At 51.1% G+C, this 25,521-nt stretch overlaps 2 protein-coding genes across 2 annotated transcripts in view; one reads left to right on the forward strand and one right to left on the reverse strand.

Annotated features, from left to right (window-relative positions):
• Nucleotides 1–155: 155 nt before the first annotated feature.
• Nucleotides 156–25,521, reverse strand: part of SLC5A10 (solute carrier family 5 member 10) — a 60,713-nt gene continuing 35,347 nt past the window's right edge. Inside the window, 6 exon segments of the mRNA XM_039847521.1 lie at nt 156–290; nt 408–465; nt 697–935; nt 1,097–1,251; nt 4,443–4,593; nt 6,806–6,913. Coding sequence (XP_039703455.1) covers nt 184–290; nt 408–465; nt 697–935; nt 1,097–1,251; nt 4,443–4,593; nt 6,806–6,913 — 818 coding nt within the window. The 3' untranslated portion in view covers nt 156–183.
• The window catches only part of FAM83G (family with sequence similarity 83 member G), a 29,346-nt gene continuing 19,720 nt past the window's right edge, over nt 15,896–25,521 (forward strand). Inside the window, exons 1-2 of the mRNA XM_039847519.1 lie at nt 15,896–16,056; nt 16,448–17,102. Of these exons, the coding sequence (XP_039703453.1) occupies nt 16,581–17,102 (522 nt within the window). The 5' untranslated portion in view covers nt 15,896–16,056; nt 16,448–16,580. The remainder of the gene's footprint in view (nt 16,057–16,447; nt 17,103–25,521) is intronic.

The following is a 25,521-nucleotide window of genomic DNA, read 5'->3' on the forward strand; positions in this document are numbered from 1 at the left end:
TCTCCCATTTCCTCCCTAATTTTTTAAGGCTCCTGCTTAGCTGGCTTGCCAGTCCCTGGGCACTAACCCACCATGTAGCTAGGAGGAGTGTCACCCATCTCTGGGCCTCAGTGTTTTCATTAGGGAGAGGAGGGTGGACCTGAGGACTCTAAGGGCTCCCACCTTCTTGCCCAGTGGGCAGCGTCAGGCGAAGTAGGCATAGAAGAAGATGTTGACACACATGAGGAGGATGGCATTGAAGCCACAGACACGGGCCCAGAAAGCATGTTTCTGGGCTGCTCGGATGTCACCTGGAATGGGTGGGAGAAGAAGAAGGACAGATGAGGGTCACAAGGCCACATTCGGTGCCCATGCCTCCAAGCCCCTGCCCTGGGGAGTGAGAGGGAGTGCGAGGGTCACATGTATACCTGTTTGGACTCCCAGGGGCATGTTCTGAGCCAGAGTCCACCAGGTAAGGTTCTGGATCTGCAGGGAATGGATGGGGATGGAGGTGATGCAGGCTGGGGGCGAGGTGGACCCAGACAGGATCAAGGGTCAGTAATGAAAGAGGGCAGCTGAGTTCACATAGGGCCAGGGCCAAACAAGGTTAGGGGTCAAGAGCTAGAAAATTCTGGAGTCAGAGAGGATCAGGGGTCAGAATGGGACCTGAATCAGAAGTTGTTAAGGGTCAGGCATCAGGGGTCAGGGAAGGCTCACCTGAGCACACTGGGGTGGTGGTGTCAGCAGGCTCCCGGCCACCACCACAGCTCCACTGAATACAAAGAGGGCGACAGCAAAGTGCAGGTAGTGGATGCTGCTCAGAATGGCAGGCCGCGTGTCTGGGTTGCCACAGGGTAGGGCTGGGTTCAAGAATTCCAGGACCAGCCTCAAGGCGCCCACCACCAGCCCTGCCATCAGGCCCCAGAAGGCCCCCTGAAGAGGAGGAGGCAGGGCAGCTGGGGCCACTGGAGGAAAGCCGATGTCCCCAGCCACACGCAAGTGGTAGGGGAAGATGCAAACAAGCTGCAGCCCATCCAAGGAGGAGACCAAGCCTGACCCCCAAGTTCTGTCCCCACACTAGGTTTCCCACCCCCCCCACCCCAACCACCCCACCCACCTGCCACACGCCGCCAGGCCAGGCCACTGCCCAGGATAGATCGGTAGTCACTGGAGGGCTGGTTGGTCACCGACTGGATGGCGAGTTCCACACATTGAGCCTCCTGCAGGATTCAGGCCACGCTCACGCTAATGTGCACTACCACGATGACCAGCCTGTAAGGGTGGGCAATGGGGTGTTGGTCCTCAGGAGGCCCTCCTTTCCCTCCATTCCTCCTTTCCCACTCCTCCCTCTCCCCTGCTCAGCTCACTAGGGATCACGATCCATCTGACTTTGGCTCCTCCGACCCGTCCCCCTCTGTTACTCCAGCTCCAGCCTCCCTCCCTAGCCTGTGGTCCACTCCATCAGAGACATGGCCAGTCCTGCCTGATCCTCAAAACCTTTCTGCCTCCTGGCTGCCAGGCAGGAACAGCTCCCTGACTCAGCTCAATTTCCTTCTTATGAGAGGCCCTGGTGATTCTCCTTCCTCTTTCTGTCTCGCACTTGTTCAAAGGGCACCTGTCCCACCTCTATGTGTATGGTTGAGACATTGTGTGCTTACTTCTCATTGTTTAAGAAGTAAAGGGAAGTGGCAGTGTAGAGTAGGTTAAAGCGAAGGCTATGCTGCATGTATAAAGTTTCAGCGCCAAAGTTTCCAGCACTCTGTCTGTTTCTGGAACTGTCTTCTGCTAAAGCTATGTCTACAAAGCGCAAGGCGAAAGTGCGCGGCGGTATTTTAAAGGTATATATGTTTTTATGCTTTTGCAAAATTTTACGGTAAAAGTGCGCGTCGGCAGCGGCGGAAAGTAAAATAAGCGGGGAGAATATTACTTTTTAGCAGCCATATGCTATGGTATTTTATAAAGGCGCGAAAGGAAAGTTTTCATTTTGTATGGCTTTTTAAAGCTTTCTTTTATGCTTTTTGCTCAGGCCTATCCATAGCAGAAACATGCTTCACTCGTTTATTCAACAAACTAGTCAATAAGAGCCCACCTGAGTACAGGGCATTGTACTAGGAGGCCAGACTTGCTGATAAGTGGGCCCTGGGTCCTGCCTAGCACTCAGAGATGAGCAAAGAAAGCAGATGAGTCTGTCACCCTGCACTCAGGGATGGACTAAGGGAGCCCAGAGGAAGCATCAATCTAGGAGAGCTTCCAGAAGGAGGGGGCCCTGGAGCATTGAAGGGGTTTGTGACTCAGCTAAGGGGACAGAGCTCAGGCAAGGTATTCCATCTACTTCTCCCTGGCTGAGCACTTCTCACTTCCGTGTCAGTTGGGTGCCCCTCATCCCTGAGGTGGGTAGTGGATAAGAATCCTTGGAACCCTGGACAGGGCGGCAGGGGCAATAGAGGCTGTATGTGCTGCTGGGGTGGGTCCTCCTTCCTGCCCACCTGCCTGCCCACCCACCTCCCTTTCTTCCCTTCCAGGCCTGAGGGATAGGATGGAGGAAGAAGGTGCTACCTTGATTAAGGCTAATTAACCCTTAGCCTGGCAGGTGCAGGCATTGCTCTCTTCAAAGGCACAGGCAGACTCCATCAACACCTGTCCCACTCCACCCTCCTCACACGGGCTCCTGAAGTCCAACATCAGACTGAGCATCTCTGTGCAGGCGGAGTGGTGGAGGTGGGGCTGGCCTCTCTATCCCAGCCTGGAGTGGGGTGTTCCACACTTTAAGAGGGAGGTGTAGTAGAGCTGAACGCTGGCCTGACACCCATCGTTGGGCCCTTTCCACTCCACCAAACTGGCAACTGAGGGAACTGGGACCCTGAGAGGGTGAGCAATCTGCTCCACATCACAGCGCTGGCGGAGGAGGCTGGCGGTCCTGAGGAAGGGTTGGGTAGGCCTGAAGGAGGCTGGCGGGTCCTGAGGAAGGGTTGGGTAGGCCTGGACTTGGTAGAAGAGTCGGGAAGAAGGGTCAAGAGTACAGTGGCTGGGGTGAGCTGGCATACAGGAGAGATCAGTTGAGGACTTTGGCTTCAGGCAGGAGCAGGAAAGAAGCCTGCTACTGAGGAGGCAAGGAAGTAGGAGGCAGGGAACATGCAGGCCACTAGGTAGGCACCGAGGCTATTAGTGTCCTAGGCCAGAGGGCTGAGGCATATACTGGGTGACAGAAAAGCATGCAGGTCCCAGTTTCCAGGATGGCCAAGCACAGAAGGGCTTAGGGAGGAATCTGTCAATCAGGAGTGGGTTCTAGGCCACAGCTGAGGAGGGCAGAGAACCACATGGCAGTGAGGAGAGGTGGTCAAAGGGAGGAGTGCTGACACTGAAGCGTCCTGCGAGGCAGGAGGGAGAGGCTCCTTGTTTTGGAAGAGGCTATGAGCCTGAAGATGAGCTCACACCTGCCTGCTATCTGGCATGTCCCAACAGGGCCCTTCTCACAGAAGCTGCTTTGCATTTGCATCACCGGGACAAACTACCTGGAGCTCTGGGTGAGACCTCACCCTGACTATGGACTCCCAGGCAAAGGATGCACTGTTAGGCAAGCTAAGCACCAGAGGGCTGGGCCCCTCAACCAGCAGAGTAGGGGTCATAGGCTCGGAGGGAGACAGGAGGGGAGGCACCTGGGAGAGGGCCCAAACAGACACATGCCCACACTTGGAGACCACCAACTCCTCATCGACCATTGTTGAGTTCACCCCAAAGGACACCAGGTACCTGACCAAACATGAGGATGGAGGACTGGGCCAGGCACAGCCCCTGCCTGTCTCCATGAGGAGGAGCACTGGAGAGACAAGTTGGACCTATAAAGGCCAAAAGTGCTGCGAAGGAATCTGGCGATAGTCCCCTGTGGGAGGCATTGAGGGGAGAGAGGCTCGGTCAAGGGTATCAAGGAGAGCTGCATGGAGAAGGGAACACTTCTCCATGAGGATGAGTTACCGAGGTAATAAGAAGGGGACAAGAAGAAAATGAGCGGAAGCTCATTGGGGTCAGAGGCACGGAGGCTAGAGGGACAGCTGTAGCCCGAGTGCGGCCAGTCCTGAGTTCTGGCTCGGGGCCCTCTTTGGGGCAGCTGGGAAACATCAGGAAGGCTAGGGGCTCAGATTTGGGGAAGAGAAAAAGAGCTCTGGAATGGTTGGGGTGGGGGCTCTCCCTGGCTGAGACTCAGAGGTGCCACTCAGAGTAAGAGATGCATCCAAGATGAGGGCTGGGACTGTGAAGGGGTGTCCAGGAGAGTGATGTGGGAGGTGGGATGGACAGAATATTCTGGCCTCTTCTCTCCTCTTCTTTCCGGCATCCTCCTTTCTCCAACTGGCAAACTCCTATTCATCCCTCAAAGCCCACCTCTGGTGGGGCCTCATGGGCCAGTTTTGTGGCTGGGAAAGTCCACTCCCCAGCCCTTCCCTGGTGCCAGCAACCACCCACCATACCGTCCCACCAGCAACAGCTCTCGCTCCCCAGCACAGGGCCGCAACTTCCTCCAGATGTCCATGGTGAAGAGTGTGCTGCTGCTGTTAAAGATGGAGGTCAGCGACGACATGAGTGCAGCCATCATCACGGCGATCATCAGCCCCCGAAGACCTGTGGGTCAGGGACAGGTGCTACTTGAGCCTGTGGCTTGCTGGCAATAAGAATCACAACATAACTGTTTCTGTTCTGTACCATCAGCCCTCTCATTTCTACAGAGCCTTGCAGTTGACAAAGCACTCTCATACCCATGACTTCATTTGATGGAAGGATTAGTAACCCGTTTGACAGAGAAGAAAGTGAAAGCTCAGAGAAGGGAAGAGAGGTGCCCAGGGACCCATGGCAGGCCAGAGGCAGAACTCTGAGGTGGAGTGGGGGAGTGAAGAAGGCCTCGGGTGGGACCCTCAGCAGTGGCCCAGAGTCTGGGGACTTCCTGTTCACGTCAGGCCCCAGCAAGCACAGAGGATCCCCTTTCTTGTGGCTCTGTAGAAGAGGAGATGTAGTTCTTCGGGAGAACAGAAAAATCCACCTGCTGATTGGCTGAAAAGAGTAAGGTGTTCTCATCGAGGTGGGCGAGACACTGCTGTGTAAAGCCTTCCAGGAGTCCGGGGTTGCAGAGGGGAGAGCTCAGCACTGGGTGTTGGTCCAAGCCTGTCTCCAAGGCCTCTTAAGATTTTTCTTCAAGTGTCTAAGCACCCCTCCTCCCACTTCTACAGATTCCATACCTGTCTATCCTCTACCCCTTGCCCTAGGATAAGTCTGAGAAGGTCCCCTCCAGAAGGTTTAGCCTCACAGGTGCCATTCGTTGCCTGGCTGCATTGCTTGGCCCAGTTTCTGCATCTGACCAGCTGTGAGACTTCTAGGCATCCCATGGTCCTCTCTGTTTATTTATCAGGCTGACTGGAATGGGGCCCAAAGGGAAGTGAGTTTAAAAAAGTGTTTTCCCCCAAACATTTGTCTACCTTTCTTTCCTTGCTCAGGAAGGTAGATTAACTCAGGGCTTATTCTCCAAACATTTTTCAGACAGGGAGCTCAAGTCCTAAAGAGAGATTAGATTGTGGCCTAATAACAGCTGGGGGCTTAGCAAGCCCTTACAGAGCAGAAGGGGAAGGCGAGGCCCAGATGTGGGAACCCAAGCTGCAGCCAAGCCTTACGCCAGGCAATTTCCCTAAGTTATTATACCTAATCCCAGTAACAACACTGAGGGATGGGTAGCCGTCATTATCTCCAATTTACAAATGAGGACACTGAAGTTCTGAGCAGGGAAGTGACATGCCCCAAATATCTCAGCCAACAAGTGGCAGAGCAGAAATCTGATCCCAGGTCTATGCACTCATGTCCCCTGGGCCTTGGCTCCCTGGGAGAAAGGGAGGAGCAGGGTGGGGCCAGGTAACTTCCACAGGGGAGGCCAGTGGAAGGGAGGTGGACACACTCAAGGGTCTGAGAACCCAGAGGTAAAACTGGGCTGTAAAGTGTCTCAGAAAGCTGTCTGCTCCTTTTGCTTAGGTGGGACCTCCCACACCCTCGCTGTCAATTTCCTGGACACCTCCTGTGACTGGGACCTTACCACCCCATATCACACTGGCAGGGCCATTGTCGCCATGAGAAACATGGGAAAGGTCAAAACCTGCCTCATAGTGTCACCTGTGGGCCCACAGTGTCTCAAGGGGAGGCAGAAGGTGCAGGCTCACGACAGGGCTTGAGCTCCTGATCCCAGCAGAGTAAGCAGTGGGCTTGGGGTCAGACAGGCTGGAGTTTGTCTCAACCACTCTGTAGCCTTGGACAAGCACTCTCCCCCCATCTCTGTGTCTCAGTTTTCCTATCCGTAAGACGCTGCTAATAACTCTACCTCACAGCCCTAAAGAAGAAGCAGTTTGTAAAAGTCTGGCACCCAGTGGGCCTGAAAGAAAAGTTAGACCCTTTCTCAAGGGATGGGACAACACAGGTTAGGAAGACAAGCCCTGGAGGCAGATTCTCTGGATTCAGACCCCAGCTTTGCAGCTCACTTGCCGCATGATCTTGGCCAAGTCACTTAACCTCTCTGGGCCACACCACTAAAATGGGGATGATAACAGCATGTAGGGTTCCTGACAGGAAGACGCAAGTTGCTCACATGTGAAACCCTTGGAACAGTGCCTGTCATGCGGTGAGTGCCACGTGAGTACTTTTTATTATTACTTTCCTCTCTTCCCTGATGAGCAGAACATCCACAGGGATATCACACAGTATTACATTGGATCCAGAGTGACCCCTTCAGCCCCCAGGGCCCCTCACTCTAGTTTCCACCCAAGGTTACCCCTCAATCCAGACCCAACCAGAGCCTTACCGATGGGCATCAGTTCCATGACCAGCTTGGGGTAGGCAATGTTGGAGCAGCCGATCTCAGCCCCGCAGGCCCGCAGACACTCAGATGGCACCACACAGCCCACGTCATCTGCATGAGAGAGATACCCAGAGTCCCACACCTGCCCTGCACTGCCCCCCCAGACAGATGTGAGCACCTGGGATAGGCAAGACCTGGGCCAAGGGCAGGAGACTGGCCTGGACCTGCTTTGTCACTGCCTCTGACCAGCTGCTGCTTGGCACTGGGCCTCAGTTTCCTAGTCTGAGTCACAATGAGGGGGCCAGCCTCTGAAAACTATTCTGGCACCTAAGGTCCTGACTAGTCTCCTTTTGCCCCTCTTGGCCCTGGCCCCTAAGGGCAGATGGAGGCTAGAGAGGGAAGCCTTCCCCCACTCTTGAGGTCAGAGCTTTCAGGCAAGGACATTTTCTTGACTAACACCCTGAGCTACCTTCAGAAGCTTTCAGGTGACTATGAAAATATGAGAGGAGCTCATCACCCCCTGCCCAGAGCTCTCTGGTGGCTCACCCTCTCAGCAGTTTATAAGACCCTCCATTGGGGTGGCTCCATAGTGTAGTGGTTAGCACGTCTGCTTTACAGGCAGAAGGTCCCAGGTTCATGCCCCAGCTGGAGCCACGGACCATACCCCGGATGCACCTGGCCCAGGATGCACCAGGCTCCAGATGCACCAGGCTCCGGGGGTGCCAGGACCGGGTGCACCCTGTGAGCATGTGGGAGGAGATGTCTCGCCTTCAGAGATCCAGTTCTTAAGGGGAAAGGGCAACATCCACAAGTCAGGGGTGGAAGTGTGCGGGGGGGCGGGGATTAAAGAGTGGGGAAGAAAAGACCCTCCATCACCCATGACCCAGACCTTTGCCTGGGCCCCCAGGGCTCTTCTCCTTCTTTGCTACCCTCTCACTGGTGCCAGCTGGCCTTCCTGCCTCTCCTCCAAAAGCAGTCTCCTTCCCGCCTGAGGCCTCTGCAGCCCCTCTGCTTGGAGTAGCTCTCCCAGGCCTTCCCAGGGACTGGCTCAGAGATCACCTTCTCCAGAAATAACCCCTCTCTGCTTTCCTGCCTGTTTTCTCCTGTACATCCCTTTTCCTCCCCCTGGATGACTTGGACATGTTTGCTTGTTTCTTGCCTCTTCCCCATGGCAGGGAGCCCAGTAAGAGTGAGGACTTGGTGTTGCTGTAGCCATCCTCTTAGTGGCCAGAGCAGCCACACTGCTCATTTGGTGAGTGAATGGAGGAATTAATGGGTATTTCAGAGCTCAGCCCAGACCCAGATTGAATCCTAAGTCCAGGTCTCCCTAGGGAGCCTTCAAACAGAACCCTGTCTGGGTCAGGAACCTCAATGCCGCCCTGAGGGAAAGCCCACCAGGGAGCCTAACTCTGGCTCTGATGCAGCTCCTGTGGGATCTGTTCCTCCATCACCCATGGCAGTTGGGGGCTCATCTCTGCCTAGCTCACCAGCACAGTGTAGGTGATGGGTAGAGCCAACCCCATGTTCATTTGTTCCTTCAGGAAACACTAACACTTTGGCTCCTGTCCCCCTAGGATTTTCAGAGGTCCATGGAACACAGAGCAAAGGAGGAGATGGCAATTACAGGAAAGCTCAGAAATAAGCTGCCCGATAGGGCCCAGAGGGCACAAGAGTGGAGCTGCTGGGCTGCAGGGTCCTATGGTGGGGGGAGGTTAAAGTCTCCACATGGTGGGCATCAACATTTCTATGACTTGGTGCTCCCTGTGAGGATAGAGCATCCCTGGGTTAAGCACTATCCCCTCCAAACACCCTTTCTGAAAGGTCCCTCCTTAGATGCCTAACCCACGGAGGCAGGGTATATGTCTCAGATCTTTTCCTCTAGGCCAGAAGAGCTGGAGCAGAATCACCTTCCACTCCACGACCTCACATCCCAATCTAGTCTCTCTTGAACTCCAGCTTTCCAGGACACCTGCTCCCTGTCATCCCCCCAGGCACCTCCCACTCAATGTGTCCAAGCAGATTTGTCTCCCTCCCCCTCCTTGTCCCAGTGATGGTCCCCCACCCCACCCTCCTTCCTCCCTTCCCTAACCTCCTGCCAGCCCCTAGCCCTATGGCTTCTTTCCTGCCAACACCCTGCTGGCTTCACTCGGCTCCTGCCCTGGCTCCATCTCCTCTCCGTACAACCTGAGCACCAGCTCTTCACTGCCTCCCTTCTATCCCCTCCATCCTTTGAAAATCACAGCTTTGCTCATAACACTTACTTTTCAGGAACTCTCTCCACATCCCCTACCTCTAGAGCCCATGGCTGCCTGAGAAAAAAATCTTTTCCATGGCATTCAAGACCCTTGACAACTGGTCCCAAGTCCTCCCATCCAGCACCCATGCACGAGCCACCCTGACCTGTTGGTATGTTCTCACACACACCCAGCACTTCAATTCCTCCATGCTTTTGCAGACGCACTCTCCTCCTCCCAGTGCTGTCCCTGCCCTTGTTTACCTCCTGCTTCGAGGCCCATTGCAAAGGGCCTGTCCTCTGAGGCCTTCCCTGACTCTCTCCCCATTCGCCCCCAGGGTAGAGCAGCTTCCTTCTAAGGGCTCAGTAGGCCAAGGATTGAATCACAATTGTTTGCCTGCATATTTTGCCTCCCCTACCAGACTGGGAGCTCTCCAAGGATGGACAATGGATTTGAATCATCTCCCAGTCCCTGGTATCACCTAGTTCAGAGCTAAGCCCAAAGGAAAAAGGTTGGGAGGAAGGAAGAAAGGCATGAGAGAAGAGAAAGAGTGGGAGAAAGTATCCCAGAAAGATTCATTAAGGAGTTCTGGCACTGTTTGATCCAGCTGCCATACCCTACCACCTCTGCCCCCGCAAGTTGTGCAGATGACAGAACTCAGGAACAGAAAGGGCATAACCTGCCTGGGACACACAGTCAGACCCAGGACAGAGCCCAGGAACTCATGGCAGGACTCTGGGACTGCTGGGGTCCAGCATTCAGAGAGTAGGTAATAGACCCCTCCTGACAGAATCTGAGCTTGGGCTGGCTGGTTTTACTGCTTGAATGACCCAGCCCTCCTGGGAGGGACAGATAAAGAGTCACAGCCACATAATGGCTCAGAAAGCCCGAGTCAGGAGATTCCGGCTGAGTTTATTCAGCCTATTCCAGGCTCCCAACATGGGGCACTGCCTCTGGGCACTGCTGGCTCAGTTCGCCTACCCACGTGTTTGTGCTGAACAGCAAGAAAGAACCACCTCTCCTTTATGATAGCAGCAGAAGTGTTGCCACTTAAACAAAGTCCTCCAAATGTGCCAACTCAGGAGTGAGTAGCCCTAGGATGCTGAAGGCCGGGGAACTGGGGAAGGGGCTTCTGGGTTTGCCAGAGCACCTTCTGTGGACATGGGAGCTCCTCCACTGGACTCCACATCTGCACTAGCACCCACATCCAGCCAAGGGCTCACACTAGGATCCTGAGAGTTGCCCCTCTCCTTTCTCCCAAGTCCTCCCTCCCTGCAGCCAATGCCAAATCCAGCCATTGGGCTCAGTGACCAGGGGAACTGCACCACCTCCTTGCTACTCTGTCTTGCCCTCTCTAAGCACCCTCCCTGTGAGCAGGAGAGGGAACTTCTGAAACCTATCTGCTCATGCCCCTTCCTGCTCACACCCTTCTGTGGCACTCCATCCCTTGCAGGAGGGATTAAGAAACTTTTAACTGTGCCATTCACAGCCCTCCACCTATTTAGCTACCCTCACAATTTCACCCACACCTCTGGGCCTCTGTGTTTGCTGTTCCCTCTCCCTGGAATACCCTCTCCTCATTCCTAAACCCGGGGAGCTCATACTCATTCCTATCAACTCTGAGTATCTGGGCTCCCAAGGTTCCAGGGCAACATCCTCCATGGCACCAATAACTCTGTGACCTGTCTATCCTGGCTCCCTATAGTCTATGACCATGGGGCCCAAGGAGGAGCCTGGGCCCCAGCAGTGCCCAGGACAAGCCAAGACATGGCAGGCTCTGCTGGTATTTGTTGACTGATTGAATGATCTTTTCCCAAGTTGGCCACTGGAAATACCACTCTGAGGGCTAATCAAAGTGCTCCCCACTCCCCGATGAGGTCTGGCTAATTCCTGGGAGTCAGTCCAGATGCCAATGTCACAGTAGAAACAGAAAAGCATACAGAACTGGATTGAAGTTCAGCTCTCCCAAGCACTTACTCTGTGATCCCGGGTAATTGTTCTTTGAGGCTGTTTTCTCCTTCTGTAGAACCTTTCTGGGGACATCCACAGACCAAAAACTCAACTTCAACCTAAATTTCACACCTTATTAAAAAATTAACTCGAAATAGAACACAGATTTAAATGTAAAACTATCAAACTTTTAGGAAAGAAAGAAGGAAGGAAGGAAGGAAGGAAGGAAGGAAGAAAATAAGAGAAAAATCTTCAAGACCTAGGGCAAGGTGAAGAGTTTTTAGATTTGTCATCAAAAGCATGATCCATAAAAAGGAAAAACTGACCAATTTGACCTCATCGAAATTGAAAGCTTTTGCTCTAAGATACCTGTGAAAGGATGAAAAGAAAAGCTACGGAAATGACTTCAGTAAAGTTGCAGGATACAAAATCAATATACAAAAATCGGTTGCATATCTATACACTAACAATGAACTATCAGAAAGAGGAATTAAGACAATTTCATTTATAATTGCATCAAATAGAATAAATACCTAGGAATAAATTTAGCTAAGGAGGTGAAACAGCTCTACACTGAAAACTTATAAGACATTGATGAAAGAAACTGAAGAAGATACAAATAAATGAAAAGATATTTCATACTCATGGATTAGAAGAATTCATATTATTAAAATATTAATACCACCCAAAACATTCTACATATTCAATGCAGTTCCTATCAAAATTCCAAAGGTATTTTTCACAGAAATAGAATAAACAATCTTAAAATATTTGTATGAAACTACAAAAGACTCTGAACAGCCAAGTAATCTTAAGAAAGAAAAACAAAGCTGGAGGCATCACACTTCCCGATTTCAAATTGTATTACAAAGCTATAGTAATCAAAAGAGTATAGTATTGACACAAAAGCAGATACATAGATCAATGGAACAGAATAGAGAACCCAGAAATTAACCCATGTATATATGGTTAATTACTTTATGACAAAGGATATACAATAGGGAAAGGACAGTATCTTCGATAAATATTGTTGGGAAAACTGGTTAGACACATGCAAAAGAATAATAATGGACACATCTTACATCATATAATAACAAGAACAAGAAAAACTCAAAATAGATCAAAGATTTGAACACAAGACCTGAAATCGTAAAATTTCTAGAAGAAAACATGAAGGTAAGCTCCTTGACATCAGTCTTGGAGATTATGTTTTTGGTTTGACACCAAAAGCAAAGGCAAAAAACAAAAAAACAAAAAAAAACCAAACAAGTAGGACTACATCAAATTAAAAAGCTCTGCACAGCAAAGGAAACTATCAATAAAATGAAACGAGAACCAATGATTGTGAAAAAGCATTTGCATACCATATGTCTGATAAAAGGTTAATATTCAAAAATATATAAAGAACTATATAACTCAATAGCAAAAAATAAATAAAAATAAAATAAAACCTGATTTTAAAATGGGCAGAAGAACTGAATAGACATTTCTCCGAAGGAGACATGCTATTGACCAACAAGTATATGAAAAAGTGCTCAGCATCGTTTATCACCAGAAAAGTGCAAATCAAAACCACAATGAGCTATCGCCTCACACCTCTTAGAATGGCTATCATCAAAAAGACAAAAGATAAGATGTGTTGGAGAGGATGTGGAGAAAAGAGAACCCTTGCGCACTGCTGGTGAGTGTGTAAATTGGTGCAACCACTATAGAAAACAGGGAGGTTCCTCAAAAAAAAAAGTAAACAACTACCATATGATCCAGGAATCCCACCTTTAGGTTATATATCTTTAGGAAATGAAATCACTGCCTCTAAGAGTTATCTATACTTCCATGTTCATTGCAGCATTATTCACAATAGCCAAGTTATGTAGACAACCTAAGTGTCTATCAACAGATAAGTGGATAAAGAGGATGATATATTATATATATGATATATATACATTATATATGATATATATACATCATACACATATATGTATGTGTGTGTATATATGTGTGTGTATGTGTATGTATGTATGTATGTGTATGTATGTGTGTGTGTATATATATGTATATGTATATATATGTGTGTGTATGTATATATATATATATATATATATATATAAAACAGATTATTACCCAGCCATAAGAAAGACATGGTTATTATGCTAAGTGCAGTAAATCAGATAAAGACAAATACTGTATATCAGTTTTATGAAGAATTTAAAAGTAGAAACAGAGACTAGAATGGTGGTTACCAGGGGCTGGGGAGTGGGGTGGGAGGGAAGGGGAGGTATTGGTCAAAGGGTACAAACTTCCAGTGGTGAGTAAATACTGGGGATCTAATGTACAGCATGGTGATTATAGTTAATAATATTATACAGTTGACCCTTGAACAACATAGATTTGAACATGGGCTTGAACTTATAGGTAGATTTTTTTCAATAAATACTATACATGTATTTTCTCTTCCTTATTTTCTTAATAACATTTTTTCTCTAGCTTTACTGTAAAAATACAGTATTTAATACATATAACATACAAAATATGTGTTAATGAATTGTCTATGTTATCAGTAAGGCTTCTGGTCAACAGTAGGCTATTCATAGTTAAGTTTTGGAAGAACCAAAAATTACACGTAGAATTTCGACTGCATGGGGGAGGGGATAGGGGTGAGGTCAGTGCCCCTAACCCCACATTATTCAAAGTCTACTTTATTATATACGTGGGGAAAAAAAAAAGCTACAGACCAGGAGAAAATATCTGCAGGCCACATACCCGACAAAGGCCTTTAGGCTATATAAAGAGCTCTCAAAACTCAATAGCAAATACCAAATGATCCAATTAGAAAATGGGCAAAACACATGAATGGACATTTTACCAAAGAGTACATACAGAGAGCAAATAAGCCCATAAAAATATGTTCAATGTCATTAGTCATTAAGAAAAGGCAAATTAACACCACAGTAGGAGACTATTATACACCTATTGGGATAGCCAAAATAAAACAATAGTGGCAACATAACATATTGGTAAGGATGTGGAGAAATTGGATCACTCATACTTTGTTGATGGGAATGTAAAATATACCTAATTTAATATGTATATGTATGTGAATATTCATAGCAGCTTTATTCATAATTTATTCATAATAGCAAAAAACTGGAAACAACTCAAATGTCCTTCAACCGGTGAAATAGTTAAACAAATTGCGGTCCATCCACACCACGGAGTACCAGTCATCCACAGAAAGAAACAAGCTATTGATCCACACAACCACCTGGATGAATCCCAGAGGCAGAGAACAGGTCAGTGGTGGTCAGGTGCTAGGGACAGGGGTGTGGGTGAGGGAGAGCTTGGTGGTGCGTCTTAATTATGATGGTGGTTACACAAATCTGCGCATGTGATAAGGTTGCATACATCTACACACACACACACACAAATGAACACATATAAACTAGTGAAATCTGAACAAATTCTGGATCAAACCAATGTCAACTTTCTGGCTGTGATGTTATTGTACTATAGTTATGCAAGATGATGCCATTGGAGGAAACTGGGTGAAGTCTGCATGCAAGCACTCTGCTGGTTTTTTTAAACAAGTTCCTGTGAATCTATAATTATGGGCAGTTAACTGCAGAGGTTGGAGAGCTAGAGGCTTTTCAGCCCTGAGACCCAGGACTCCCTTATGATCTCCAAAGCCTTTGTGTTATGGTAAGAACAAAAGAGAAGCCAAGGCCCAGAGAGGGTCATGTTCTGGATCCCCTGTGGCAAAGAGGCTAATAAATTAGGCTTCGGGACAGTGCCTGCCGACTGAGACCACCTTTGGTGGGGAGGATGCAAGTATATGTGCTTGTACCTGGGAGGAGCTAGGGGCACTTGTGGGACTGTGCTCAGGGAGGTGCAGGGGCCTGGTCTTTGGGGCCACTATGTTTAGACACAGTGCGATGCCCCCAGAGCCAGGGTGAAATGCAGGACTTGGGGCTTGAGGGGTCAGTGATGGGAACCATGGGGGTGGGTTGGAAACAGTAGTGACTCCGGAGCGTGGACCCAGGTGAAAGCTGACAGGTGGACAGATGGTAGTGAGGGTCCTGGAGGAGCAGGGTTTCCAGCCCTCGGCAGCCCAGAGAAGTCTCCTCAGGGGCCCAATCACAGCCACAGCACAGAACAGCCCCATCCAGGTCAAGTGGTAGGGAATGGGGGACAGGAGGGAAGGGCTGGGCCAGGTGCCTGGCTGACTGGCTATGGCATGCAGTGGGGTGGGGGTGGTTTGTTCTACCAAGTTTAATGGGCTTTGCTGTACCCACCCTGGCAGACTGCTTTTCAGATGTGGTCCTCACACCTCCTATAACCAGGGTCCCAAACTCCAGGAATGCTGGGCAGAGAGCTGGGCCTGACCCCAGCCCACAGCAGCCTTCTCAGGTTCTCTCCGCCCCACAGTTCAGGTGGGGTACTCATTATGTCCTGAGAGAGGGGGACCCCTCCTGGCAGGGATCTGGGTTCCTAAGAACGGGGTAACTACTCTGTCCCCACCAAGCTCTATGAAGTCTCCTAAGGTTGGGTCAAACGGTGCCCTACCCCTGCCTAGTACCCCCAACTCTGCTTCCTAGTACTCCCAACCTAGTAACCCCAACTCTGCTTCCATATCTGGACAGCTGGTCATGAGCGCGGACTTCTCATCCCACCTGGGAAACTGGACCCGGGTAGGGTTGGACCAGGGTTACCAACAGGCCCTGTGGAAAGAGGGCGCCAAGACTGTTCACATGCTGTGTCCTCAGAAAGAACACTGTCCCTCTCTGGGCGGCAGTGTTCTAGGAGCTCCTGGACTTTGGTCCCTGAGCTTTTCAGAATTCCACCACCCAGGACTAGGGTCGGCAGATGAGGCGGGCGCACACCCTCAGGACGTCTGTGTCCGTAGGCAAGGTGAATCAGTTTCCGGCCCCGCCCCCGGAGCCGCACGTGACCGCAGGTGGCGGCGGCGGCATGGTGGGCGGGACGGCACTTAGTCACGGGTCAGTCGCTGCTTGTACGCACCGCTCGGCTCGCGCGGTTTACTTGCCGGTTCTGCGCCGCGCCCACGATCGCCTGGTAAGCGAGTCCGGGTCCGTTCCCCCAATCCCGGCTCTCTGGGGCGCTGCCGCCTGCCTGCCTCGCTTTCTCTAGATTTCTCCTGGCAGGTCCCTCGGGTTGCTGATCCTGGCGCTCAGGGTTTTTAAGAACCCCTTCCCCGCCCCCTCCCTTCCCGGAAGCCCTTGGAATGCGGGATTCCACTGAGCGGGGCCAGAGGCCATCTGATTTCAGTCTCTTGCCTCCCACCACTAGAAACTTGTGGGAAGTTACCTGCCACAGGATGTGGGTCCTGTCCCCTACAGATAAAGGACAACGGGCCTTGGGATGTGTCCCACTTTTCTCTTTCACCTCTCCCCAGTCCTACCTGTACTGCGACCTGACCCTTGCATTTACCTTGTCTCTCTGGCAGGCTCCTTATGGGCAGAGGCAGTCCTGAGGCCCCAGAGTGCGCTGTGCCCCAGCCCGGCTGAAATTAAGATCCTGACCTTGCTGAGCATTCTGTTTCCTGTCCACACCTGTAGAAGCTCTGGGCAGGTGGAATCATGGCCTTCTCACAGGTGCAATGTCTGGACAACAGCCACGTCAACTGGCGGTCCAGCGAGTCCAAGCCGGAGTTCTTCTACAGTGAGGAGCAGCGTCTGGCGCTGGAGGCCCTGGTGGCCCATGGCCCTGAGGCTTTCTATGAGGTGCTGAAGCGGGAGAATATCCGAGACTTCCTCTCAGAGTTGGAGCTCAAGCGCATCCTGGAGACCATTGAGGTGTATGACCCAGGCTCCCAGGACCCTCGAGACTTGAGCTGCTCCCAGGGGTCCGAGGACAATGGAGTCAGGGGTGGTGAGGAAGCCAGCGGAGCAGATGGGGCCCCCACTGAAGCCGAGCCGCCACCCTCGCTGGAGTATTGGCCCCAGAAGTCGGACCGCTCCATCCCACAGCTGGACCTTGGTTGGCCTGACACCATTGCCTACCGAGGAGTGACCAGGGCCAGTGTCTACATGCAGCCCCCAATCGATGGGCAGGCCCACATCAAAGAGGTGGTACGCAAGATGATCAGCCAGGCCCAGAAGGTGAGCCAGCTGCTGGCGGGAGTCCCTGTAGAGGAAACTAGCCTAGTGAGCCTGTCCGACCCCCCAGAATCTCCCCACCCCAGTGCATACTCATTCAGAGCCCAACATGGAGAATCTACCACAGTCCCCTGTGGGTCTCTTGGCTGCCATCCTTCCTGACTTCGTGAGGTTCCTCATTCTTTGCAAAGAGATAGGGTACCTGGGTCCCCTGGCAAGTAACAGTGGGCTGCCTCATCTCAAAGGGCCTTTGTGCCTTGTTGCGGGGGGTATTTCTGATTTCCACGGTTGTGGTGAGCAGGCTCCCCAGAGGAAGGCACTGCAATGGGGTGGGGCAGGAAGGAATTGCGGGGCTTTCTCTTACTATGCCTGGGGATGCCTCTGATTCACCCGAGAAGTGCAGGCTCTCACACACATCATGAGCTCTCTGGTGTTGCTTTCGTTGAGTGGGGGAGTAGGCATAGAGACTGAAAAGTTGCCTAAGTCCATCTAAGGCTTGCCTAGAGGTCTGAGTTCAAATGTACCTGTTTCCTGGGTGTGCCAGGCAACTGAGAGCCAGTTGTTCACCCTCTCTGAGCCCCTTCATGAGCTTTGAATGGCAGAACTTTTTCAAGTAGGGATGTGGGAGGTGGGGATGGCTTGATCCTCGGGTAGAACCGGAGTGAGTTCAGCTGAGGGGTATCCACCTCTGGAAGAGACCTCAAGCATTGTCTGGACCTCCCCTTCCCAACCTCTGCTGAACGGTGCAATGTCCCGGTGTGGGTAGCCATTCTTGGATGACACACTGACACATATTCTGAGAAAAGAAGCTTTTCTCAGAGATAGCCAGGCCATTGCTGGACAGCCATGACCCTGAGCAAGTACTTCTTTCTGCTGAGCGCAATTACCTTTTTATGATTTCAAAGCACATCCTGACATGATTGATGAAGCTTACCTAGTGAGCTGTGTTCAGATAGAATCCGAGGCCAGGTCTGGGCACTGTAGAGAGCAGTGAGTGATTATCAATGTCTGGCCTAGTCTTGGGTTGTGGGTGAGATATTACTAGTGGAATCTAACCCCTTCACTGTTCCAGACCCAGAGCAGGGCAGCAAATCACACGAGACCCGAACACTGGCTTTGGGACCATCCTGGCTGACAGAAAAGGCCTGAGAGAACTCTTGGGAAGAGAAACTAGAAGTGGGTCAGGAGCTGAGGAGGTGGCCACAGCTTAGGTATCCAGAAACGTGGAGTCTGTCCCCGGAGAGGGCCAGCTGAGTCAGATAGCCTGTGTTAGGGAGCCTGTCCTGTCTCAGGCAGCTTTGGGGCTTCAGGTTTCTGGTCTGTAAATGGAGGTGATGAGGATAAAAGCTGTGTCTTTGGCTGTTGTGAATATAGAATCAGGTGACGGGAGTGAGGAAGAGTTGGAGGAAGAGGAGGAGAAAGAGGAGGAGGAAGGGGCCTTTATGGTTTTCGAGCGAAATAACTCTTTGCATACCTGCCATGGGATAGGAAGGTGCTGCTGATGTGGGTGCCTGATGTGAGATCATGGAACCCAATCCCCTGGGAGGGTCTGTTGGGATTCCATTACCCAGCCTCCACCCCCTTTTTAAAAGTGGGAAAACTGAGGCCCAAGGAAACTTGACCTGCTGTGCCAGGGTTCCCCCTCTTCTGTTCCTCTTCTCCCCACCAGGAGTAGGAAGGAGGCAGACATCAGATCCCAGCTTGGCATGGGAACAGCCGAAGTCTAATCTCCCCCAGACAGAAAGACATATGGCCTGGCCTAGTGATAGGCTAGATAGGGGTGTGCCAGAGCCATGCTAGGCTCAGGCAGCCTCCTCATGTCTCTATGGCCGGGGCTGAGAACCAGCCACTCCACGTAGTTCCATGGACCCCCCTCCCCCCACAACTTCATTTGTTCCCACAAAAGCCCTACAAGGTTATCAATGTCACCTGTCTAAAGTGACATAGCCAGGAAGGAGTCCATCTCAAGTTTGAACCCCGATCTGTGTGGTACCACAGTTGCTTTCCTGCAACTCCCCCGACAGGTACGCATTTCCCCCTTCCTTCATCTCTCTAAGAGTGGGGGCCTCACTGCTGAAACTGACTGCCCCCTCGGATAGCAGGGAGCCTCACAGGCCCAATAGGAGAGGTCTCAGAAGCAGCAGAGGCCAAGGGCCTCATCCTGAGGATGGGGACACACACACAGAGAAGACAGGGATTTGTTCACACCCCAGAGCACCATGGTGCACCAAGTCCCTGCTTTCCAGCCCACCTGCTTCCCTGTCACATCCATTCTGGGATCTGAGACCAACATGGTATGTTTGTGGGCCATCTGTAATAACAATAGCTACTATTTATTGGGTGCAAGACACTTCATAATCTCAAGTAGCATTATCTGCTCTGTTTTTCAGATATAGAAACTGAAGCCTGACTGGTTACTCCCTGCCAAGGTCACTTAGCTAGTTTTTGGGTAGAGGGGTAGAGACCAGGCCTGTGTTGTCCTCAGACTCTTAAGATGGGTCCCTTGCCCATTCTGCCTGGCCCTGACAGGGCAGGGAGGGGCAGCTCATCCAAGTTCCTGCAATCCTCCCATCTCCTCTGCTCCGGCTACTTCCCAGGTTCACAGGGGCTGGTTCATGACACTGACGGATGGTGACAAATGCTGACGGAGCCCTTTGCCTTGCCCATTGGCTTGGGAGCTTTCCCTGCCTTCTCTCCTATGAATCACCTCTTTTCACCTCACCCCCGCATCCTCTTCTCACCCCCGGTACCAGTGCAGGGAGACTGCCCCGCTTCCCAGGCGTGGAATGGAGACCCCACTATCCAGCCGCCTGGCCTAACACTGGACCACTTCCCCCCGGGGCACCTGGGGCTGCTGGAACTGAGTCAGGGTGGCCAAGCCCACCACCTCCTCATCAGCAGGGCAGGCAGACCCTGAGGCAAGGAAGTGACATAGCACACTAAGCCTGCCCCAGCTCATCCACCTGGGAGACTGTGTTCCTGTCAAGGCTACCATCAGGTCCCCCTTTTCTCAAAAGACTGGAATAGAACTAATGGACCACAGTGTAAAGAACCAAGAGTGCTGGGGTCAGGGCCCTGCTCTGCCTCCATCACTGTGAGCCGATACAAGTCTAAGCTCCTCTCTGAGTCCCGGTCATTCCATCTGTAAAATGGGTACAGACGTTGAAGACTGTTAGGGTCACTTCAGCTCTGACACTTTGTTGCCCTGTGATTCTAGACTCCTTTGGGACAAGAAATAGATGGGTCCTGGGTCTCACAGGATTCCACTGGCTGTGCAGCTCTGAGCAGGCAGCTTGCACTCTCAGAGATAGCACTCCAACACCTCCACCCCCCGCCCCCCCCCGTGGGCTCCAGCTTACCAAAATGGAAGGTCATCATCTGCTTGCCCCTCCCCAAACCCCCAGGAGCCAATGATTTATCTGGGGAAAAAACCTGCTTTGGGGTTCTAGCTGCATACCAGAGTCTGGGCCTGTAGCATCATGCTAGGAGGGATGAGCCCCAACCTCACTTAGCTGCAGCCTCTGAGAGACAGGGGTGAGGCTGGGCTGGGTCAGGAAGGGGCGGGGGAGGGTGTGTTTCCACACTCACGACTTGGGACCAAGTCCCCTAGTAGGATCCCTTTCATCAGCCTGACATCTTTGGGAGAGGGGATAGGCCCCAGGTACAGGGGCGAGTCTTGTACAGATGAGGAAACTGAGGGACACTGAGTGCCAGAGGTGGGACTAGTACCCAGATCTCATGCTGCCCAGGCTAGGACTTGGGAACAGAGACACAGAGAAGTTAAGTTTATTGCCTAGGGCCACACAGCAGGAAGGGACAGGAACCAGATTTCAAGATGCCTGATTAAGCCCACATCATTTCTGTCAGGTCCCCGCCTTCATATACTAAAGTCCTGATTCATGGCTTAGCTCCAAGAGAATAAAAGCAGCTTAATGAGGCATTTATTAAACACCAGCTATATGCCAACTGCTGAGTGAGCACTTTACCTAAGCTGTAATCCTCCCAGCAACTCCATAAAGTAGATGTTGTCTCCACTGTCCAGATGAGGAAACTGAGGCCTTGCAAGGCTCAGAGAGGGCAAATAACTTGCCTAAGGTCACAGAGCTGAAAACTGGAGGATCTGTGCCCAGGTTTGCAGGCTCTGAGCCCCCTTTTCCTGGGAAAAGCAGCATCTTGGCTATTCTTTCTGAGCCTGGCCCCTCATGAGAACGTTGGAGCCTCGATGCCATCCCCCAGCTTGACTCAGAATAGTAAAAGCATTTTCATGAGGCTCCTAAATACTGAGCTCTCTGGGAAAGGGCAACAGTCTGTCCACACAGAGACTGGAGAGAACAGTGTGATGGGGAGCCAAGGCCACTGTAGGTTCCCTGTGGACCAGGAGGGAAGGCTCTCAGTGTCCCTGAGCTAGGCAGCACCAGGGCAAATTCAACACCTCAAGTCATCTGTTCCCATGGGCACGCAGTGGGTCCGGGGAGTGGCCCCCTGCCTGCTCTGGCAGTTCCCAACCCAGGGCCCAGAGCCCTCTCCTGCCAGGTGGGGGACCATCTGATAACATAATCCTAAATACTGGCTCCTGTTTTCTGCAAAAGCTTCCTACCTAATGGCATTTGCATCTTAATTGAGAGTTTGGGGAGAGCCAGGAGCAGCTCTGCCAGGAGGGAGGGCTGGCACCTCTGGGCTGGGTACACGCCTGGCTCCAGGAACAACCTAGCAGGCAGCCTCACACCTGCAGGCAGTGCTCTCCCCCGACCCTGTGAGGTGGGCCTGTTGTCATACTCATGTCACAGATGAGGATACCAAGGCTCAGAGCAGGCCAGGGCCTGCTGAAGGTCACACCGGGCTCTTTGGCATGGCCAGTCTGTACTGGCCTCCACAGAACCCTAGTCACTCTGGTTTGGCAGGCTCACGCTGAAGCCGAGGGTCCTCCCGCTGGGCCAGCAGAGAGGGTGTGGTCCTCCCAGAGACCTCTGGCTCACCTGCCCAGCTCAGCCACCTCCTTGCTGTATGACCTTGGGCCTCAGTTTCTTCATCTGTAAAATGGGGATTAGGCACTTGTCATGGAACAATAACAGTCATGAGTGCCTACAAGACACTGAGCACACCAGGGCCAAACCCTATGTCCTGGCAGGCCCTGGCCTGGGTGGGCTACACCAACCTCCTTCCTGGGATCTGAATGATCCCCAGACTCAGGCACCTTCCCAGGTTAGTTAAATGCCACATGAGGCAGTAGGAGGACAGGCTTCAATAACATGCAGACCCAGGCCTGAGCCCCAGCTGTGTCACCCAGAGTTGCTTCACCTCTCTGACCCTCCATTACTTCCCCTTCAGTGGCATTGTGATGACAGCACCTGCCTCAAAGTCGTGAGATTTATGGAAAAAGGGCGATGTGTAAAGTACTTGTTTGGCATGGAGCTGTCATTCGGTAAATGCCAGTTCTCTTCCCTCCGTCCCACTATCTTTATCTTTACCCATCTCCTGACAGCCTCTCTCTGCAGAAGTCTGGGCTGGGAAGTGCTGAGCTCCCCATCCTGGAGGAGTTTAAGCAGGGGCTTGGTGGAATGTGGTAGAAAGGATGTGGGCATTAAGTGGCCCAGGGAAGGGGGGCCCTCAGCCCTGCTCTGTGTGACCTTGGGTAAATCTTTTCCAGGACAGTCTTCCTGGGGGATTGGGATGCTTGATGACTCCACAGTGTCTGTTGTTCTTGGACCCTGGAGAAGCTAAGCTTTTAAAGGCTTTGAATTTATGATTCTGGGATTTCCAATTTGAAAATCTTCAGTTTCTGCTGTTCGCTGACTACTGTGGAGTGGTTTGGCTGGCTGGATCCTGGGCCTGCAGGCCTGGAAGCTCGGAGGACTCTGAGGCCCCTTGAGGCTGGCATGAAAAGGGAGCAACTTGTCCTCTTGTCTCATCCGTAGGGCACAGCCCTGGTCACCTGATGGCCTTTCCCCATGCTCTGCCAGCCTCTGTCTCTGCAGCATTCCTGAGCCATGGTGAGGAGACTGATGTCTATCTGGAGAAGGCTGGAGGCTCAGGGCAGGGCCCCACATGGCTGCGCTGGGCCAGACCTCTTACTCAGAGGGTTCTGGGCAGGACCAGTATGTGCTTCTTGAGCTCCTCCTGCTGCAGCCATTTGGTTCTCAGGGGGCCTGAGCTTTCTTTAATTTGCCTTAATAAGATTTCTGTCTTAATATTCCAGAGGGTGGGGAAGGTGACAGAGCTGATGAATGTTGGAGAGGAGAGACCTCAGGTCATTCAATTAAACTCTCAACGTTCCTGAGAAGAGAAGACTTCAAGTGGGGATGTGCCCAGCCATAGGCCACCCAGGGAAGGAGTGGCAGAGCCAAGGGGCTCTGGAGCATTTACCCCCCGGGCAGAGCTGATGGTCAGGGGTTTGTTTTAGGACGTAGGGTGGTTCTGAGAGGCAGTGGGTGGAGTTACAGCTAGAATATACATAGGATCCCCCCAACCAGGAGAGCAGCCCAGGAACAGGAGGCCCCTGACACCAGCTGACAGTGACTCCTCCTCTGGAAAATGTGAGTGGTCATCACTACCCCTCCCTCGAAAAGGGACACTCATATAAGTGTCAGCAAGCTGGTCTTGGCTTGGGTCAACATTTGGTACTGTAATCACAGACTCCATCCCTATCTACCAGGGAGGCAGACTAAACTTGGTGACAGAGCCAGAGAATAGGTTTGGAGAGCACCAGTAGTCAAGGGAACACTGCCTATAATAGGGCCAGGGATCCCCAGGAGATATCAACGCCTGCAGAACCTTCCAGGCCTTTCAGACGATATCTCAATTCTGCCTGCACCGGGGAAGGGGGAGGGGAGGAGGGCCATGTCAAGAACATAGGAAACAGAGGCACTGCAGCCAGGTCTGCCCCAGCCCTCCTGTTGGAGGAGGGAGTTGGGGGCCAGAGAGCAGCAATTCCTGTCTGTTTCAGACCCCCAGTGGCAGGCAGTGGGGGAGTGCTGCGCTTCTACCATGGAGGCAGCTGCAGTTCCCCGGAGTCTCAGCCCCTCCATCTCTACAGGAGGTGGCAGTACCTGGAGTGCAGGTCTGCTAGAGATGAATACTCTCAGCATTCACATGTCGGAAAAGGTTCTTATTCCACCTTTGGTTTTGAAAGCTGATTTCACTGGGTGTGGAATCTAGGTTAACATTTTTTCCATTTACCTCCTTAAAAATGTTCCAGTGTCCTCTGGCTTGCGTTGACTCTGAGGAGAAACCTGCTTACCTTTGTTCCTCAATATGCAATTGTCTTTTTCCCTCTGGCTGCTTTTAAGATTTTCTCTTTATCACTGGTTTTAAGTGATGTGATTATGATGTGCCTTGGTGCAGTTTTCTTCATGTGTCTTTTGCTTGGAATTCACTAACTTCCTGAACTTATGGATGTATAATTCTCATTAAATGTGGAAATGTTACGGCCATTATTTTTTCAGTGTTTTTCTGTCCTCCTCCCCACCCTCTGCCTCAGCAACTTCTGAGACTTCAGTTATGCATATAGTAGACCTTCGATGTTGACCCGCAGCTCACTGATGCTCTAGTCCTGTTTTTTCAGTCTCTTTATGTGTCATTTTGGATCATTTCTATTGATTGTCTTCAAGTTCACAAATCTTTTCTCCTATAGTGTCTAATCTCCTACTATTCTCATCTCTTGCGTTTTTATCTTAAACATTGAATTGTTTCGCCTCTTGAAGTTCAATTTGATTGTGTTTAAAAAATATCTTCCATGTCTTTAAGTAACTTTTTGAACATATAGACTACAGTTATAACTGTTTTTCGAGTCTTCATCTGCCAGTTCTAATATCTGCATCCATTCTGGGTTAGTTTTGATAGATTTTTTTCTCATGTGGGTCATTATTTTCCTGTTTGTATAGCTGGTAGTTTTTTATTGGATAGAAGACGATTTTATGTTGTGAGGTGCTGGAGTATGATTTTTTTTTTTCCTTTAAATACTTTGGAGATTTGTTCCAGGATTCATTGAAGTTGCTTGGAAGCAATTTAATGCTTTTGAGGCTTTTTGTTAAGCTGTATTAGATGGAACCAGAGCAGATTTAGTCCAGGGTAGGAGTTGCAAACTATGGATCAAGTCTGGCCTGCTGCCTGCTTTTATAAATAATGGAACATAGAGATACACATTTGTTTATGTACTGTCTATGGCTGTTTTCTGTATTACAAGCAGGGCTGAGTAGTTGTGTCAGAAACCATATGGCCTGCAAAGCCTGAAATATTTACTATCTGACCTTTACAGAAGAAGTTTGGCAACTCCTGTCTAGGGCTTCTGTGCCCACTGTTTATGCAGTATCCTTCTGAGGACTCTCCCGAAGACCCCAAGCGTTATAGGGATCTGCACCCTGGCTGGGGGGACATAAACAATCCCTGGTCCTGTGTGAACATGGACAATTGTTCTAGCCTCTCC

This window comes from Pteropus medius, unplaced genomic scaffold (genome assembly GCF_902729225.1).
Source record: "Pteropus medius unplaced genomic scaffold, Ma_sr-lr_union100, whole genome shotgun sequence".
NCBI classification, from domain to species: domain Eukaryota; kingdom Metazoa; phylum Chordata; class Mammalia; order Chiroptera; family Pteropodidae; genus Pteropus; species Pteropus medius.